Here is a 14,788-nt window from a genome sequence, read left to right as displayed (position 1 = left end):
TATTTTTTGACACAGCAAACAACGAAAAATGAGCTCACCACGATCTCTTCATAACAAGACACTTAAAGCCGAACGAGGTGCCTGACGTCAGCCTTCATCTTAAGGCCGGGCGAATCCATCCACTTACATCCATGCGAAATGGCGGGGTGACCTCACATTGTGCAGGCCGCCTTTTTAGCGGTTTCCCTGCTTCGCAAGCGCACTTAATGGTCTTATCTAACAGAAATCACCACTGGGAAGCGGAGGGGGGGGGTTGATGGAGCTACTTTGTGTGTGTGTGGGGGGGGGGTGCGAGATTTGTCGTCACAGGGGCGAGTCTGCTTTGACTGCTCTGATCAATAATGCAATGGGGGGGCAGGGGGGGGTTTGCACAGCGAATGGCCTTTGATTCCGATGACTCACAGGGATACAGTGGAGCGAAAGAGAGCGCAGGGACAGAAAAGGAGGGCGAGATCAAACGGGAGAGGAGAGAGCCCAGCAGACAGGAAAGAGTCTCTTGTGTGATGCGTACGCCAAAAGGACCGAGAGGAGGGAAAATAACGTGAATACTAACGTGAGCTCCTCGTTTGTTCTTGCGAATCAAAAATACGGTCAGCAAATGAAGTGATTTCTGCGCACGTCGCTTTCGCCTCTCTCCTCATTCACTGTCAGCCTGACCCAGATACGCATTCTCGAGTAACGGCGGCGGCCACATAGAGGCTCAAAGAATCACCGTTGGCTGACTCACCTCTATAATCAACTGCCTTTTTTTTTTTCTGCCACCGGACACTTGATGAACCTTTTTGAGGATCACTCGTGTCTGTTGTGCATTTGAAAAAGTAACTGCAGTGCTAAGACGGTACTGCTCGCCATTCTCACACCTTCTGCGGTGCCGGCTTCCTCGGAGAATTTAACCAGCCGGTCGTGAGATTAGCTCCAGAGGCGTTATTACGCCCAGTCTCCATGTTCTCACTGGCCCTGACGGTCACAAGTCAGCGGTAAGGCGTAGCGTTGCGGTGACACTCCATTACTCTTCCCCCTTGCTACCTTCTCACCGCGCTGGTGTCGTCATAGCAACAGCAGAAAGCTTATCTGGATGCTGGGAAAATTGCATCGAAGCAGTGAACCCCGGGGTGAAGCTTGTGAGCGTATGTGACATATGGTGTCCCCGGCTTTGGGAGGCAGAGTCAAGAGGCGAGTTACCTACATGCTGTGTATTGTTCATGCCCCCCCTCCCACGACGATGGAGCGTTCCTAAGTAATAATGCCAAAGCCGTAGAAAATATTTGCATGGTTGAAGTCATGACTGAAAAGAGAAAAAAAAACTGTTATGTTCGTTCTTATATATTAATTAAAAATTCAATAGATAATCAATACGAAATTGGATAAATATTTCATAATAAAATAAAATAAAAAATAAATAAATAAATAAAAATTCAATGAATGATGTCATTGTGTTTTGAAGATGGACTCGCATATTTTGCAAGCGCTACCAGTCTCGTTTTTTTGGGGTAAAATATCAATCAATCACCTCCAAATTTGATATTTCCTGAGTCCTTGAATGCATCGTTTCAAGGTTTCCAAATGTGTTTGTTATCATGCTAAGCTATCACTCACTGCGGTGAAGATGGAACTTTCAGTCACCAGCGCAAAAAGTCAAATGTGATTAAAACTCCATTAGAGAACAATTTTGATCGGACTAACCGAGTTGTTATAGATTTGTACCATTCACTCACCATTCCGGACGCAAATTTCTTTGCCTGTCTTGGAGAACATGTTGAATCAAACACAATGTGATTTTCTCCCAATTAGATGTCCGGAAATCTTGAAACGCGACCGGCTGTGCGTTGCTTAGAATTTTTTTGGGAGTACGTTTTAATCCAACCTGCGTGAAGAAGTATGAAAACTTATTTGAAATTTAGCCGATGGCAAATAAAGTTGTTCCGCTCCTTCTATCTGCATATGCATGAAAATCCATTCACGTAACCTGTGATAATTTCATTTTGGATTTCCCAAATCTTGGCATATTTATCACAAAGGTCATCTGGTGGTTCTACCGCCTCGGGAACTAGACATCTTTTATTAACTTCTCAAAAAAGTGAGAGAAAACAAGATTTGGGTCTGCGCACTGATTTATTTAGTTTGGAGGTCAGTGAAGTGGACAAACATAAGCTACGTTCTAAAACCTGCCAAGTGCAACAAATTGAAGCATTTCGTCTTTCCTCTGCTTCTGTGTCCGCATGATGGAAGGGCCAGTCACTTTATTTACAAGGTCGGTTTCACTGGAAAGGAAGTGAAAGGTGCCATGGCGGATTGTTTCAGTTTTCAGGATGTTTGGTTGTGCCAATCCAACATCAGGAGTGCAGCACAGAAAAGCCAGTGGCAGATGTGATTTGTTGGGACGCGCTCACTTGATTTCCACCGAGCTTTGACCCGTGCTCGGAAATAAACTTGGGGCAGTTTCCAGTTGCAGGTCATGAAATATTTACCCCATATCAAATGAATTATATATTTATGGTATTACTGACTTTTGCTGGAATGGTTCTTTGTCGGCTTCAGGACAAGAAAGGTGTGACGTGTCAATGTAAGACAGTGGCATGTTTTAGTCATGAATAATATTTGGAACAAACCTCTCTTCACAGAGTTGGGCTAACGCAATTGGTTCCAGGACATGTGATTGTGGTCCATAAGCGTTTATTAATCAAGAATCTGATGTTCGCATCCTTCGGAAATTTCGAAGAAGCATTTAGACGGAGCGAATCGTCTTCTCTAACTCGCTTAAGCCAAGTGTACATGCAGGAGATGTGACTAACGAACGACTCAGTATTCTCGTCGTGTCACCAATTTAACACCAAGGAGTGTTAAAGTGAGAGTGCCATTTTCATTTGCTGGAGAACAGTGTGCATTTTTTATTTATCTATTTTTTTGTCCACATATTCAGAATGAGTGGTTTGTTATTGCTTGGCAATATTCTGTGCCCATGACCTTTACCGCGTTATGATTGCAACTTGAAGAGCATCATCCTCGCAAAGATGTGCAAGGTCACGTCGGATCTCAATGTCTTCTCTCCTTTCAAGCTGAATTATTTCTGAAGTTTTGTTGTGTGCTGCTCAAGGTGACCAACTTTTCATCTCGTTTTACCTTAAGTGGATAAAACAAAGTTGAACAGGTGGATTAATTGTTGGACAGATGTAAAGGCCTTGTTTTTTTTCTATATATTTTCTATATATTTTTATATTTGTAAAAGTCTGTGCTGTTTTTATTTTTTTTTTTTATTTTAGAAATTTGGTCCATTCGGATCTCGTCACGTGTTCGTCATGATGAACCACGTGAGCGCCTGAATACGTACACTTTATGACTCATGTAATCCAGGCAATGGTGCGTAGATTAGCTCAAGGTTGTATAATCCGTCCTCTCCTGTCCTGTCCTGTCCCCGTTCTCGTGAGGACTTCCTTCTCTCTCACCAACACTCGCATCGTTTATGTTCATCGCTGGAAGTTTTGTGGTGGATGTGTGGTATGCTCTTGAAAAATAACGATACAAATTCCTTCAAAGTGCCTGTCGGCATGACAGCCAATCAAGTGTTAAGAATTTTGGACGAATGCGCTTTTATTAAACAAGTCTTCTTTTTGTCCAAGGTTTCACTTTCTTTGCTCTGTCATGTTAATAAATGGCGTAAAGAGTTGAGAAAAAATTACTGGATTGATGGATGGACATTCAGATACGAGAACCGCCCCCGTGTCGCCGTGTCGACAAAATTGCCGACATAGCGCCAAGGAGCAGTGCTATGGTAATGATATGCTAATTAGGAGTGAAACACGGTTGAAAGCGAACATGCGTCCGGCTGCATAATCGCTCAGGAGTCTGGCTGTTTGATCTGATGTATGCTCATTTAAAATATGTCGCATGCTAATTTGATAGTGTTAGGGAAGTTCTCCATAACCCCCCCCACTACGACATCTTGACCTTCCTTTTTCTGCATACCTCAGCACTGTTGAGATGGTTCTTGTACGCTGTGTAATTTATTCTGTGAATATGTATGTGGAGTTCTCGTCTCCTCCTTGAAACGTCGCCTTATCGCGGCGGAGAGTTTTGTGTGTCCGAATGATCCTCTTCATAGATGAGACAAAGCTGTATGAAGAAGAAAATTACGCAACATTTTCCCTCAAACTCTTTGACAACTCTGAATTGCCCAAAATGTCTTGTAATCAGAACATTCTGATGAACCCAGCCCTAATTGCGTCGTCCTGTAATTCTCTATTTGGACTAATCAAGAAGAACTTCTGAGAAGACAAGTGAGGATAAATCTTAAAATAACCATGAAGTGGCCCAACGGGGTCCGTTGTGTTTCTGCTGAGTCACGCTCAGCCCTTTTTCCCTAAATAGCCGAGTCACCAAAGCGGCTCATGCGGCTGCATAATGTCCCTTACGTAAGAGCTGTCCTCGCTCGCAGGGACAGGCCATCCGACAATTTGCCGTCTGGCAACGGCCATTGAATCGGGCGAAAACCTGCTTAAAAGCCGTTTTAATGCCTCTCGATAAGTGAATTCGTTTGGATTACGCGGATGCGACAAGATGGTGGTAAACCCTCAACACTCCATTGATGATTCTATGACAAGAAAAAGAAGCTTACCTCCATTCAGAATTTGTGTGTGTGTGGAGGGGGGGCGGGGGGGAGGTGCGTGTGTATTTAAGCCCCTTATTAGGCCTATTCCTGTCTCTGCCTACTGTAGCGTACATGTGCTTACATAAGCTTTGGAAGATATGCGCGTGTGTGTGCGTGTGTGTGTGTGTGTGAGAGAGAGAGCGATCTCACACACTGACTCAGAGAAGAACATTATGAGCTCACACATACGTCATACAGCACTGCACACTCACCACGTGCAGTACATGCACATTATGTGCTCGTTCGTTGATGTATATTGTGCAGGTGGCGTGAGACGTGAACACGGGATAATTATAAATGGTCGAGCGGGCATGAGTGCACACGTCCACCAATCAACACATAAATGGCCCCCCCCAATGTCACATTACCTTGGGGTGGGGGCGGGGGGGTTATGGAGTTATAGCAGCACCACCGTCACTAAATATATATTCCCCAGCGGGCTAATTCTTTTTACCTCCATTATGGAGCAAAATCCCAGTGGTGCTTCGTGTCAGTGAGTCATTGCGAATGGGATTTGGGTTTGGACGCCAACACGCCACCGTTGAAGTGGCCCACAAACCCACAGAGTCCAGTCACGACCTCCCCCGAGTGAAACATAGCAGGTGGGCCATTATTTTTCCATCCATTTTTTTTTTTTTTTTAGTTTTCAAAAAGCTAGAGGGAGTCGGGTGGGTTTACTCCAGAGTGCTTCCACATCAGATGTAACCAGCTGTCTTTATTTGATCCATTTATTTGGTTTCACACCTCGCAACTCTCGCTGTTATCCAACCAGCGCCCCAATTTGGACCCCAAAAATAAATTTGGCACAGTCTTCCTATTCAATATGATTTTATTTTTTTTAGGGCATTGAATTTTCTAGCCAATCTTGCGCAGTTCCTACAGGTTAGGTTCTCCACTTGTTCGAATCTCCAGGACAAAATATGAATCATGAGTACGGAACGTCTAACATGATTCTGAATTACATTCTAGTTCCATGTAGATTTCCACCACGACTAGCTCCGCCTCCATTCGTATCATCACCAAAAGCGCTGGTGCAACTCATGCTAAAATTAGCTAATGTGGGTTTGGTTTAATTCAATTTAGATTAGCCTAATTCTCTTCACCCTAGAAGGAATCTGAGGCCCAGTTGGCGTCATTCCTCCTCACTTCTTCTTCCTCCATTTTCCTGAAGCGTAGACTCATGACATCCCCATCTAATCCATCTTCATCCCGTCCTGCGAATGCATCGGTGTAAAGGAGGGAGGGTGACCTCCGCTTCTAAATATAGACGCTGACCCTTTGGCAAGTCTTTACATAGACGCCTACACTGCAATGGCCCGCTTGGTCCTAGCAACACATGTTCTACACTATCGAGCGTTTTTCACGGGGCTAATGATTTCAGATCCCCAGAGGATGTTCCAAGAAAAGAGAAAAACTGATCCTTCGAAAAGGAAGAAAACAGCAAACACGGTGCCTCGGTGGGCATTTACACTCACACAAACGATTACATTGGGATCGTGATGAGCCATATACTCTGCGTGAAGCGCTGTTATGAAATGCGCTATACAAATAAAATTGTATATTGTATTGTAATTGTAAACGCAAAGACGTATAACTACGTCTTTGGGAGGCGGGGACTACAATTTTGAAAACGTGTATATACGTCTTATGGATTGAATGAGTCAATTGACGAGTCAACTTTACTTCTACGCATGGATGTGTAAACCTTCAGGCCAACTAATGACAATTCCTCTGTTTTTAATGTCCTGTCTATCCAAACAATCTGCGTGGGTCCAAGCATATGAAAATAACGTAGTGGTTATCCTAAACCAGAGGTTTCCCCAATGGCCGGTGTACAAGCCACCAACATCAAGCTGAAAAAATATCAGTCATGTCATTGATTAATCGACTCCGACTCAACTTTCAGCACATTATTAAAAAACAAAAGTCTGTGGTTGCTCAGACACTCCAATAGAGCAAACCGGTACTTATTAACTTAGTGCTTCTCAGCAGCTAACAGATTATCTTGGGGGGGGGGAGAAAAAAAGCTTGAACGGAAAACGTTCCCTGCTAGACTGCTGTTTTAGTGCTTCATTGTGTGAAGGAATGCCGAGGAAGAAAAATGGGTTATTGGGAGAATGAATGGGGGGAGGGGGGCGGAGCGATTGGAAAAAAAAATGCAAAGCTGCTGGCTTTTTGAAAAGGGATTAGGCCCTAGTTTCTACACTCGACGTTATTTAAGTCCAATGCTCTCACAAAAGAATTACAGCGTTGTGCATTTTTTTTTGTCTGACTTTGACTTTCACTAAATGTGCTCAGTGTCATTTGTGCATTTCTATACGTGCACTGTGATTGACAAAAGACGACATAAATACGATAAAAATAAAATTGCGTTAAATTGATGATATGCAGATTAAATGTATCTTCATGCAAGGTGTTCATATTTTGCGCGGCCCCTTTAATGTACACATCCCAAAATTCTCTTCTGCCTTCAGGTTCTAACTTTGCATCCTTTCAATCTCCCATCGAGACATTGTTCTGCCGATGCATTCTGACTTGGAGCAGGTGTTTGCGTCGTTCTTCACTGCTCTGCTTATTCTTACTAATCCTTTATTTCCTCAAATCCTCCCGGAGACATTTGAAAGCCCCACAAGCACTAAAGTGCCGCCATACATTCGGACCAATGGGGAACACATTTCAAAGCTACAAAAAAAAAAAAAAATCATCACTTATTTATAAATCTCCTCTGAGTGCATTTTTTGCCTTGAAAGGTGAAAAGAGTCTCGCTTACATGGTTATAAAAAAAAAAAAATCTAAATATTCCATGACATTGTCGTTACAACTTGGCACATCCAATGACTTTTGTGGTGAGTCACCGCCAAAGAGGTTCCTTGAGGACACCACCACTCTTAAATCCAGATGCAAAAGATGCGCTTGCAAGCGTTAAAGCATCCCGGCTGCCACCCGGTTCAAGAGTCCAATCGTGACGTCGTGTTACATAACGAGTAAGCCGTTGTTGTCACTGGCGATTAAGCTGCTCATTTTGTGAACTCTGTCTACGTTTGATAGTCATGACTGACGAGGTTGAAGCCGTATTCCAGGGGATGACCATGCAGCGACTTTGTTTATTCTCAGTCGGACCTCAACATGATATAAACAATCAATCATTGATATTGTCTTCCCAAGATGCTCCCAAAAATAAAAATGCTTTTGCATCATATACAATTGAAATGATTATTCCACAGAGGCAGGGATCGGGACGGTTAAGCCAATATGACATCTGATTTGAATATTTAATATCGCCTTGGTCCCTGCTTTGCCGCTGTGACATTGCCCACTGTTCTAGAAAGACTTTATACAAGATTTTGGTCTTTCTGAGTCCCATTTTTGCTTAGCCCGTTGATGCAGAAGAACATTTGTGAGGTCACTGACATGACAGAAGTTCTTCCGCACCCAAATTCATTCAACCGTGCCCTTCTCAACTCAAGAGGATCGAATTGAATTTTTTGGCTCTCTCATGTCATCGGATCACATCTCAAGAATATTGGCGATGCGAAACAAAAGCATGATCATTCGTATCCATATCATAATGCTGTCCAACATTGTTCTCTGTATTCTCCCCGCAGTGAATCAATCATCCAACACGCACAGCTGATATAAAAGTCATCGGTTCCTCAGTGAAGTCACAAAGGCCTCCTCCAAGTCATGAGGTAAGCTGTGGGCAAAAAGCGCTGGCGATCCTCCCCCACGCGCGCTATGAAGCCAACAGAAACTAATATTCGCGCAGGCGCCGAAATTGTGTGGCGTGCACAAAGGGAGAGCGTGGGAGTGGGAGAGGGATGAGTCAATGTTATTTGTCCATTCACTACTTTGGAGAGAAGTCAAGGTGAGTGAGGGAGGTACTTTATATCACTCGTTAATATCCATGCTCAGCATTAATGAGCTTTTTGTTGTCGCCGTGCAGCGCCACGTGTGCCACCGTGGGGGACATCGGCGCAAGCCACATCCAATATGGCCGACGTGGTCCATTAAACAGTGGCCGGGCACGGTTCCTCATTACGTGGCCTCTAAAAAAAAAAAAAGAGGGCGGGGGAGGGTTGACCTAGCATTTATGGGTTGACCTCGGTGAGGGTGTTTGAGTTTTATGGAGCGCGTGGGGGGGGGTGTGTCCGTTGGGATAAGACATCTTGGGTGACAATGAGGGGGTGGCAGGTCGCAGTTGACGAGAGGCTAAAATATTCAAGAAACAAATTAACGGTCGACTTGACCACGTGGGACACCCATAAAACTCCAAAAGCCTTGCACTTGTGAATGAACAATTATTCAGTTTTATATGTTCTATTGTGAGTGAGTCCGGCAAAATATATGGCCCGATATTATCCCGTGCGAAAAATATTCGATTATTCATCGATTTAGTGTCCAATCATTGAGTTTTCTTTTACATGTTGATGATGATGTAAATTAGCAGTTAAGTTCCAAATGATTTCATAAGCTGTTTTGCATTTTGTCAAAATGCCCAACATTTTTCAGAACATTTCGCCATACAAGCTTTCGATGTTCCTAAAAAAGAATCCGGAAGATGATTAAATTAGGCGAGTTGAAAGGTTCGGAATTGAGCCGATGCTCCCTCTTGGATATGAATGATTTGTAAATCATTTACAAAACGTACCCATTTGCGGTCGAAGCGACTAGTTGACTGGTCGACTTTGCCACAGTGCTATCACAATTACAGCTCGGAGTCGATTAATCGTCAATCGCCGATCTGGTTTAACCACATGGACGCCTGACTGAAATCAACAGGCGGTCCGTCGTCGCCGATAACGAGCAGCAAATACCCACTAACGCGAATTCACAAAAAGCCCAAATTTGCCCACCGGGAACAAGAAAGTAGTCAACGAAACAAAAACACAGCAAATTGATAACTAATAAAAACAATCGCTGTCAATTGTTTGCATTTGTGCTTCTGTAAATCTCTTTCTTATTTTCTGCTCTGAGAACGTAACAATGATGTTCGCTTCACCCCGAGTGCAGTCGTGCACCGCTGCTTTTCCCAGCACCCCCCTTCAAAACGCCCGCAGCACTATCACCGCCTCTGGCAAACACCGATAATATTACAATGACCGTTGACTGTGAGAAGATTCACCGACGGCCTTCCCACATTTTGAACCAAAGCGCCCATTTGGAACCTCAACGAGTAAGACCATCATGGATTACATTCATTACGACGCTGGCTAATTGCCCTGTTGGTTCTCCTCGGATTGACGAATGCGCAACGAGGCTTCAACTTGACAGTGAGATGACAGCAGCGGCTGGGCTTTGTTGTAAATGTCACACCGAGGGCTCACAATTTCACCCTTGAACATGGCACCGCATGAGGCAAACGAGATGCCGACTTAATTAAACCAAAGGGAAATTAGGAGAACTCCCCTCGCTCCTCGCCTCTCATCCTTTATTCATTTCTGTCTGCCTGGCTTTGCGCGATGTTTGTTTTTCTCTGCAAATTAGGCCGGCTGCAGATGCATTTAACAAGCCATGAGCGTTGTCGTGTGCATGCGCGGCAAAAGCATGGCAAACGATTGTTTTCCATCTATTAAGGCCCATCTGTGGGGCTTTTGAAGCGGCGTCATTCGATAGGCGTGGTTGACGGGTCCCTGGCGCGGGCAGGTGCGGCAAACATCAGGCGGCGGACATCATCGCTCTGATTTATGGTTTTCATTTAGCGCCTTTATCATCCTATTATCGGCACCCTCATGCACACGGACGCGCACAATCTGTTCTCCCGCTCGGCGCGCCGATCGCTGACGCTGGGTCGGTGGCTCGCCGCTTCAAAATGTGACGCAGGAAGGCCTCGCATGTGCGTTTGTGGTCGTTGAGGGCTGATTGCAGGCAGATGGAGTTTTTTTTAAAGATGCAGCGTGATTTTTTTCTCGATGACGCTGATCAAGCCAGAATAGCGCTCACTTGAGCGCTGACATTGGAGTGTTGACAAACACTTTGCGAATTTACATGCGATGACGAATAACTAAGCAATTCCATCATGACTCAAACAAGCAAAAAAAAAAAAAAAAAAACAATTCCTCCGACAAAAGTAAGATGACAGTGTCGTATATAATTACCATAAGGTTGATGCTAATTCCTGTTAGCCAGTGCATGGTGTTTTGCATCATGTGTTAGCATTAAGCTAGTGGACTTGCATTAGACAAAATCTTTTGGTTTGGTGAAACGTGTTACATGTCGGTGCATGTGTCAGTTCTATAGTAAATTTCAACTGGGAGAGGAAAATAAACTCTTTGCAAGCGTGTGTGACGTCGGGGGAAAAAAAAGGAATTGTTGTCATAGGTACGAATGCAACAGAAGGAAGATGGGGGGGGGGGGGTGATCCGCCTCCTGACCTGCACACAGAAGTTGAATGACAGTCACGGAGCTGAGGCAAGACAGGCGCTGCTCACAATACGAAGAGGGGGGGGGAGAAGGGCGAGCCGCAACCGTGCAAACAAATTTCAGCGGCGACTCACCACTTAGCATTAGCATCAAAAAGACATTATGCTAATAGCATCAAAGGTGGCTAGCTCTGCTTTTGTGTCCCAGAAGCAAGCCAAGGACACTGGAAGGGATTTTACATGCGAGCATAAATGTGCAACGCCACGATAAGATTATGAACAAACATAAACACTGCATTTAAATGTAAGAAAATTAAAAAGTGTAATTAATTAATAATTAATGTATTGCACGTCAATGTTAAATAAAAATGATACGCAAATAAATACGTAAAAATAAATAGTTCTTAAAGATTAAATGCAAGTTTATGGAACTGAACTTAAACACAACTGAACCGTACTTGGGCGGTCATTCTTTTGAAAAAATGAAAATGTCGTATTGTGCGTTTTGTTTTCATAAAAGACAAGGCCGCAAAGAAAAGAGCAGATCAGCTGATACTGCACCAAGCTCTCAAGACCTGATCGACACGTTCAGTGACGCAGTGCAGCCATTCATCCGATCCTCAAAAGCGGACCGCGTCGCAAAATTAGACGGTGGAGAGCTGTGGAAAAAAAATATAAGCAGCGAGCGCGTGGTGTGTGAACTTTTGTCCTCGCGCACTTTCAAGCCTGTGAAATCGCATCATCCTTCATGTTTTTTTTTGTTTTTTTTATTCCTTATACTTTGGGGATTTGGTCTCGCTGGTCAGCAGCTCAGTGAACAGGCGAGACGTTTTCAGGTCGGTGCATCTCTTATTTACGTAGTGGTATTATCTTACAGCGTGAAACCAAAGGACGAATGACACACAACATCAGTTCCAATGTTAGGACAAAAACGTCATGATGCATTCGACTGTCTTATTTTTTTCTAAATTTATTCGGTTCCACCTCCTAAGGGAGCTGTTCTCAAGACTCAGACTCTGCTCCATTTCTTCTTTCTGGAGTTTTGGGAAGTTTTTTTTTCGGGGGGGTATCAACACACTCACACACCTACACCGTGAAATGAATGCCACGTGTCTTGTGTGTGTGTGTGTGTGAGTGTGTAGTCCTGCAAACCAAAGTGGATAAAAAACAGCCACTAATTCAATTCCAAGCATCTCACACTTGGCTCGTTATTGGATTGGAAAATGTGCCCTTGACCAGATTCACGTCATCTCGGGGAGAGCTGGTGGGGTCAAAGGTCAAATGAGGAAGCGCTGATGGCATGTCTCATTAAGGGTCGCCGAATGAGAACTGACATCGTCTTGAGTGGCGCGAGATGATCAGAAATATTGAATGCGACATTGTGTCTCAAATGACACCTTCACAGAGATAAAAATGCAGAGTTTTGATTCGCACCGGTTATTTCAGTTGAATTATTTCGAATGTTTGTGATTTTAGAAATGCACTGCGTCATCATGAGAGGGATTTTGAAGAGTTTTAATCTTAAATTTAATTATTAAAAAAAAAAAACATGTCTCCTCAAGCACAATTAGACCAGTGTGTGTACGAGTCAAGTCCTGCATTTGTGCCCAACTTACATCTGTCCGCCTTGCGTCCATTCCAGCCCCAACACAGTAACTCGTGAAGAGTGGATCAGCGTGAGCTTCCATGTCTTGACGTGACAGGAGACGATGTGGATCAGCGCCAAGGGGACTGATGGTGGTCCCGCTCTCCCCACATGCCACCACAACAGTCAATTAAAGCGACAAGTATCACACAACCTGAATCTATTTCCTATCCAGAATGTCTCAAGTGAATTTTGTTGCCTTCTAGAATGTAAGCGGTGGAAGCAAACGTATGAAAAGCCTTCACTCGTAAGTTTTTTTTTTTTTGTTTACATACTGCATATAGTATATAAAAGACTGTACCTATAATTACATTACAAATTACATTTGATTTTGGAGGCGCTAAGATTGCAAAAAACAAACAGAATACGTCCTTACTCTCAAAATGAGGTCAGTCCAAAAAATATTTACAAAACCTTTAATACAAACAAGGTACAAATAAAGAGCAGACATGTTTCCGAACAAAAAACATCTGCATTCAGAATGATCACAGCCTGAGCAAATATTTGATGTACAAGTGTCATTTCTGTATGCTTTATGAATATTTTACAAAAAGATATAAATAAGGACCACCACTTCATGGAGAGTCAGGAAAAAGTTACCCTGCTGTTAATGCAGTGACCACGTCACAAGGACATGTCCGGACACATTCGTCCAGCCAACACACTCCACTTTTAATAAACTTTTAGTAGAAAGAACGTCGGCTCAATCTGGTTGCGACCGCACTCCTCCTTGACCCAACCGATGCAAGTCTTAAAATGTAATCGTCACAGGTTGACCGTCACTAAGATGGAGCGTCGTCGCCATGTATCGCCTTATATTTCGACATCTCCTCCGGGAAGACTTTGCCGAGCTCAGAGATGAGAAGACTCTTGAATTTCTGTTGAAGAGCAAAGAAACCTGTAAATCAGGGGTGTCCATTTGTAACAGGCTTACTGAATTAATTCTTACTGTCAGGGTGTCGATTTTTCCTTTCACTTGCTCGTTGCGGGCCAAGGCTCTCTCCAAACACTCCTTTGTGTACAGCTGTGGGTTTCGACCCTGGTCAATATATCTGAATATCACACAGACAATATACACGTATTGTAAGTCACATCAACCATCAAGTATAATACTCTTCCATTTTCTAAAGCTTTTTGTCAGCATGAGGGTCACAGAGGAGATGGGTGTCAGCTGACTTGTTTTTTTTCCCCAAAATCGTGACCTCAAACGAGAAAGGGGTAATCGTTTTGTTTTATTAGTCAGGTTCTGGTGTAATTGGGAATGTATCAAAAATAAACACAAAAAGGCAGACAATGAAAACAACCAAGTCAACATCCTCGTCCCAACTTACTCAAACACTTCCAATGGTACGTTGATCTCGTGCAGCTGTTGACGGCACTTCTCGATGTCTTGCAGTCCGGTTATCATTAAATTTCTGCAAAAGAGAATTGAGCAATAAAAATGCGTCCACAACGCGTTAATTCAAACATGACTCACAGTTTTTGGTTGAGTCCCGCTTGACTACTCGACTGAAAGTCGCTGACGATAATTCCAAGCTGCCGAATATTTTCGACAAACTTCTCGAGATGCTCCTCGAGGTTTTCATTTTTCTCCGCCATTTAAATGTTGTTCTAAGGATGAAAATGGCTTAAAGAGATGTCGTGTGTCAAAACAATCTCCGGTCTCTTGTTAGCCACCAAGGCTAGTGTTGTGCGCAGTTGTGCTTTACGGCCACGAACCAGCCAATCGCTGCTGGGCTCTGCGTGTTGTCATGGTGACAACCAATGAAGGCGTGTTGTATTCTGCATCAAAATGTCGTGCTTTCGTAAATAATGCTGTTTCTTTGTAGGCATTAAATATTAAAACAAAACGCTGCAATGTTCTCTTATAATATTAATTTCATGTATTCATAAAAAGTTCCATAAACATTTTAACATATTTACTAAAGCCCCGAACAGGAAAAAGTCGTCACCTAACCCACTTATCTCAATCCACGGCTCTGAATAACGATAAAAACGTGAATTTGTGTGGGGAAAAATATTCATTATTGGCGTAAATAAATAGAATATTAAATATGAAATGTAGGTAATCAACAATAACTTGTATCTGTCATTGCTTTGATCGCAAAAGAACAGGAAATGATACCACCACCTTCGCAA

At 43.4% G+C, this 14,788-nt stretch overlaps 2 protein-coding genes across 2 annotated transcripts in view; one reads left to right on the top strand and one right to left on the bottom strand.

Moving 5' to 3' along the window:
• Positions 1-14,304, top strand: part of ndufs6 (NADH:ubiquinone oxidoreductase subunit S6) — a 71,542-nt gene extending 57,238 nt beyond the window's left edge. Inside the window, exons 5-6 of the transcript XR_015839424.1 lie at positions 8,251-8,334; positions 12,647-14,304. The gene's annotated coding sequence lies outside the window, so the exon portion shown is untranslated. The remainder of the gene's footprint in view (positions 1-8,250; positions 8,335-12,646) is intronic.
• On the bottom strand, positions 13,052-14,354 carry med10 (mediator complex subunit 10). Its single transcript, XM_088278663.1, has 4 exons — positions 14,127-14,354; positions 13,981-14,064; positions 13,599-13,701; positions 13,052-13,527 (listed from the first exon to the last, which is right to left on the bottom strand). Exons 1-4 carry the CDS (start codon positions 14,246-14,248, stop codon positions 13,432-13,434), a joined length of 405 nt encoding a protein of 134 aa, XP_088134789.1. The 5' UTR covers positions 14,249-14,354; the 3' UTR covers positions 13,052-13,431.
• Positions 14,355-14,788: the final 434 nt, after the last annotated feature.

The sequence above is a fragment of the Idiotropiscis lumnitzeri genome, chromosome 16 (genome assembly GCF_059441095.1).
Source record: "Idiotropiscis lumnitzeri isolate Australia: NSW breed Sydney's pygmy pipehorse chromosome 16, RoL_Ilum_1.0, whole genome shotgun sequence".
NCBI lineage: Eukaryota > Metazoa > Chordata > Actinopteri > Syngnathiformes > Syngnathidae > Idiotropiscis > Idiotropiscis lumnitzeri.
Note: the sequence above shows the minus strand (reverse complement) of the source record. Positions and strands in the feature narration are given on the sequence as shown.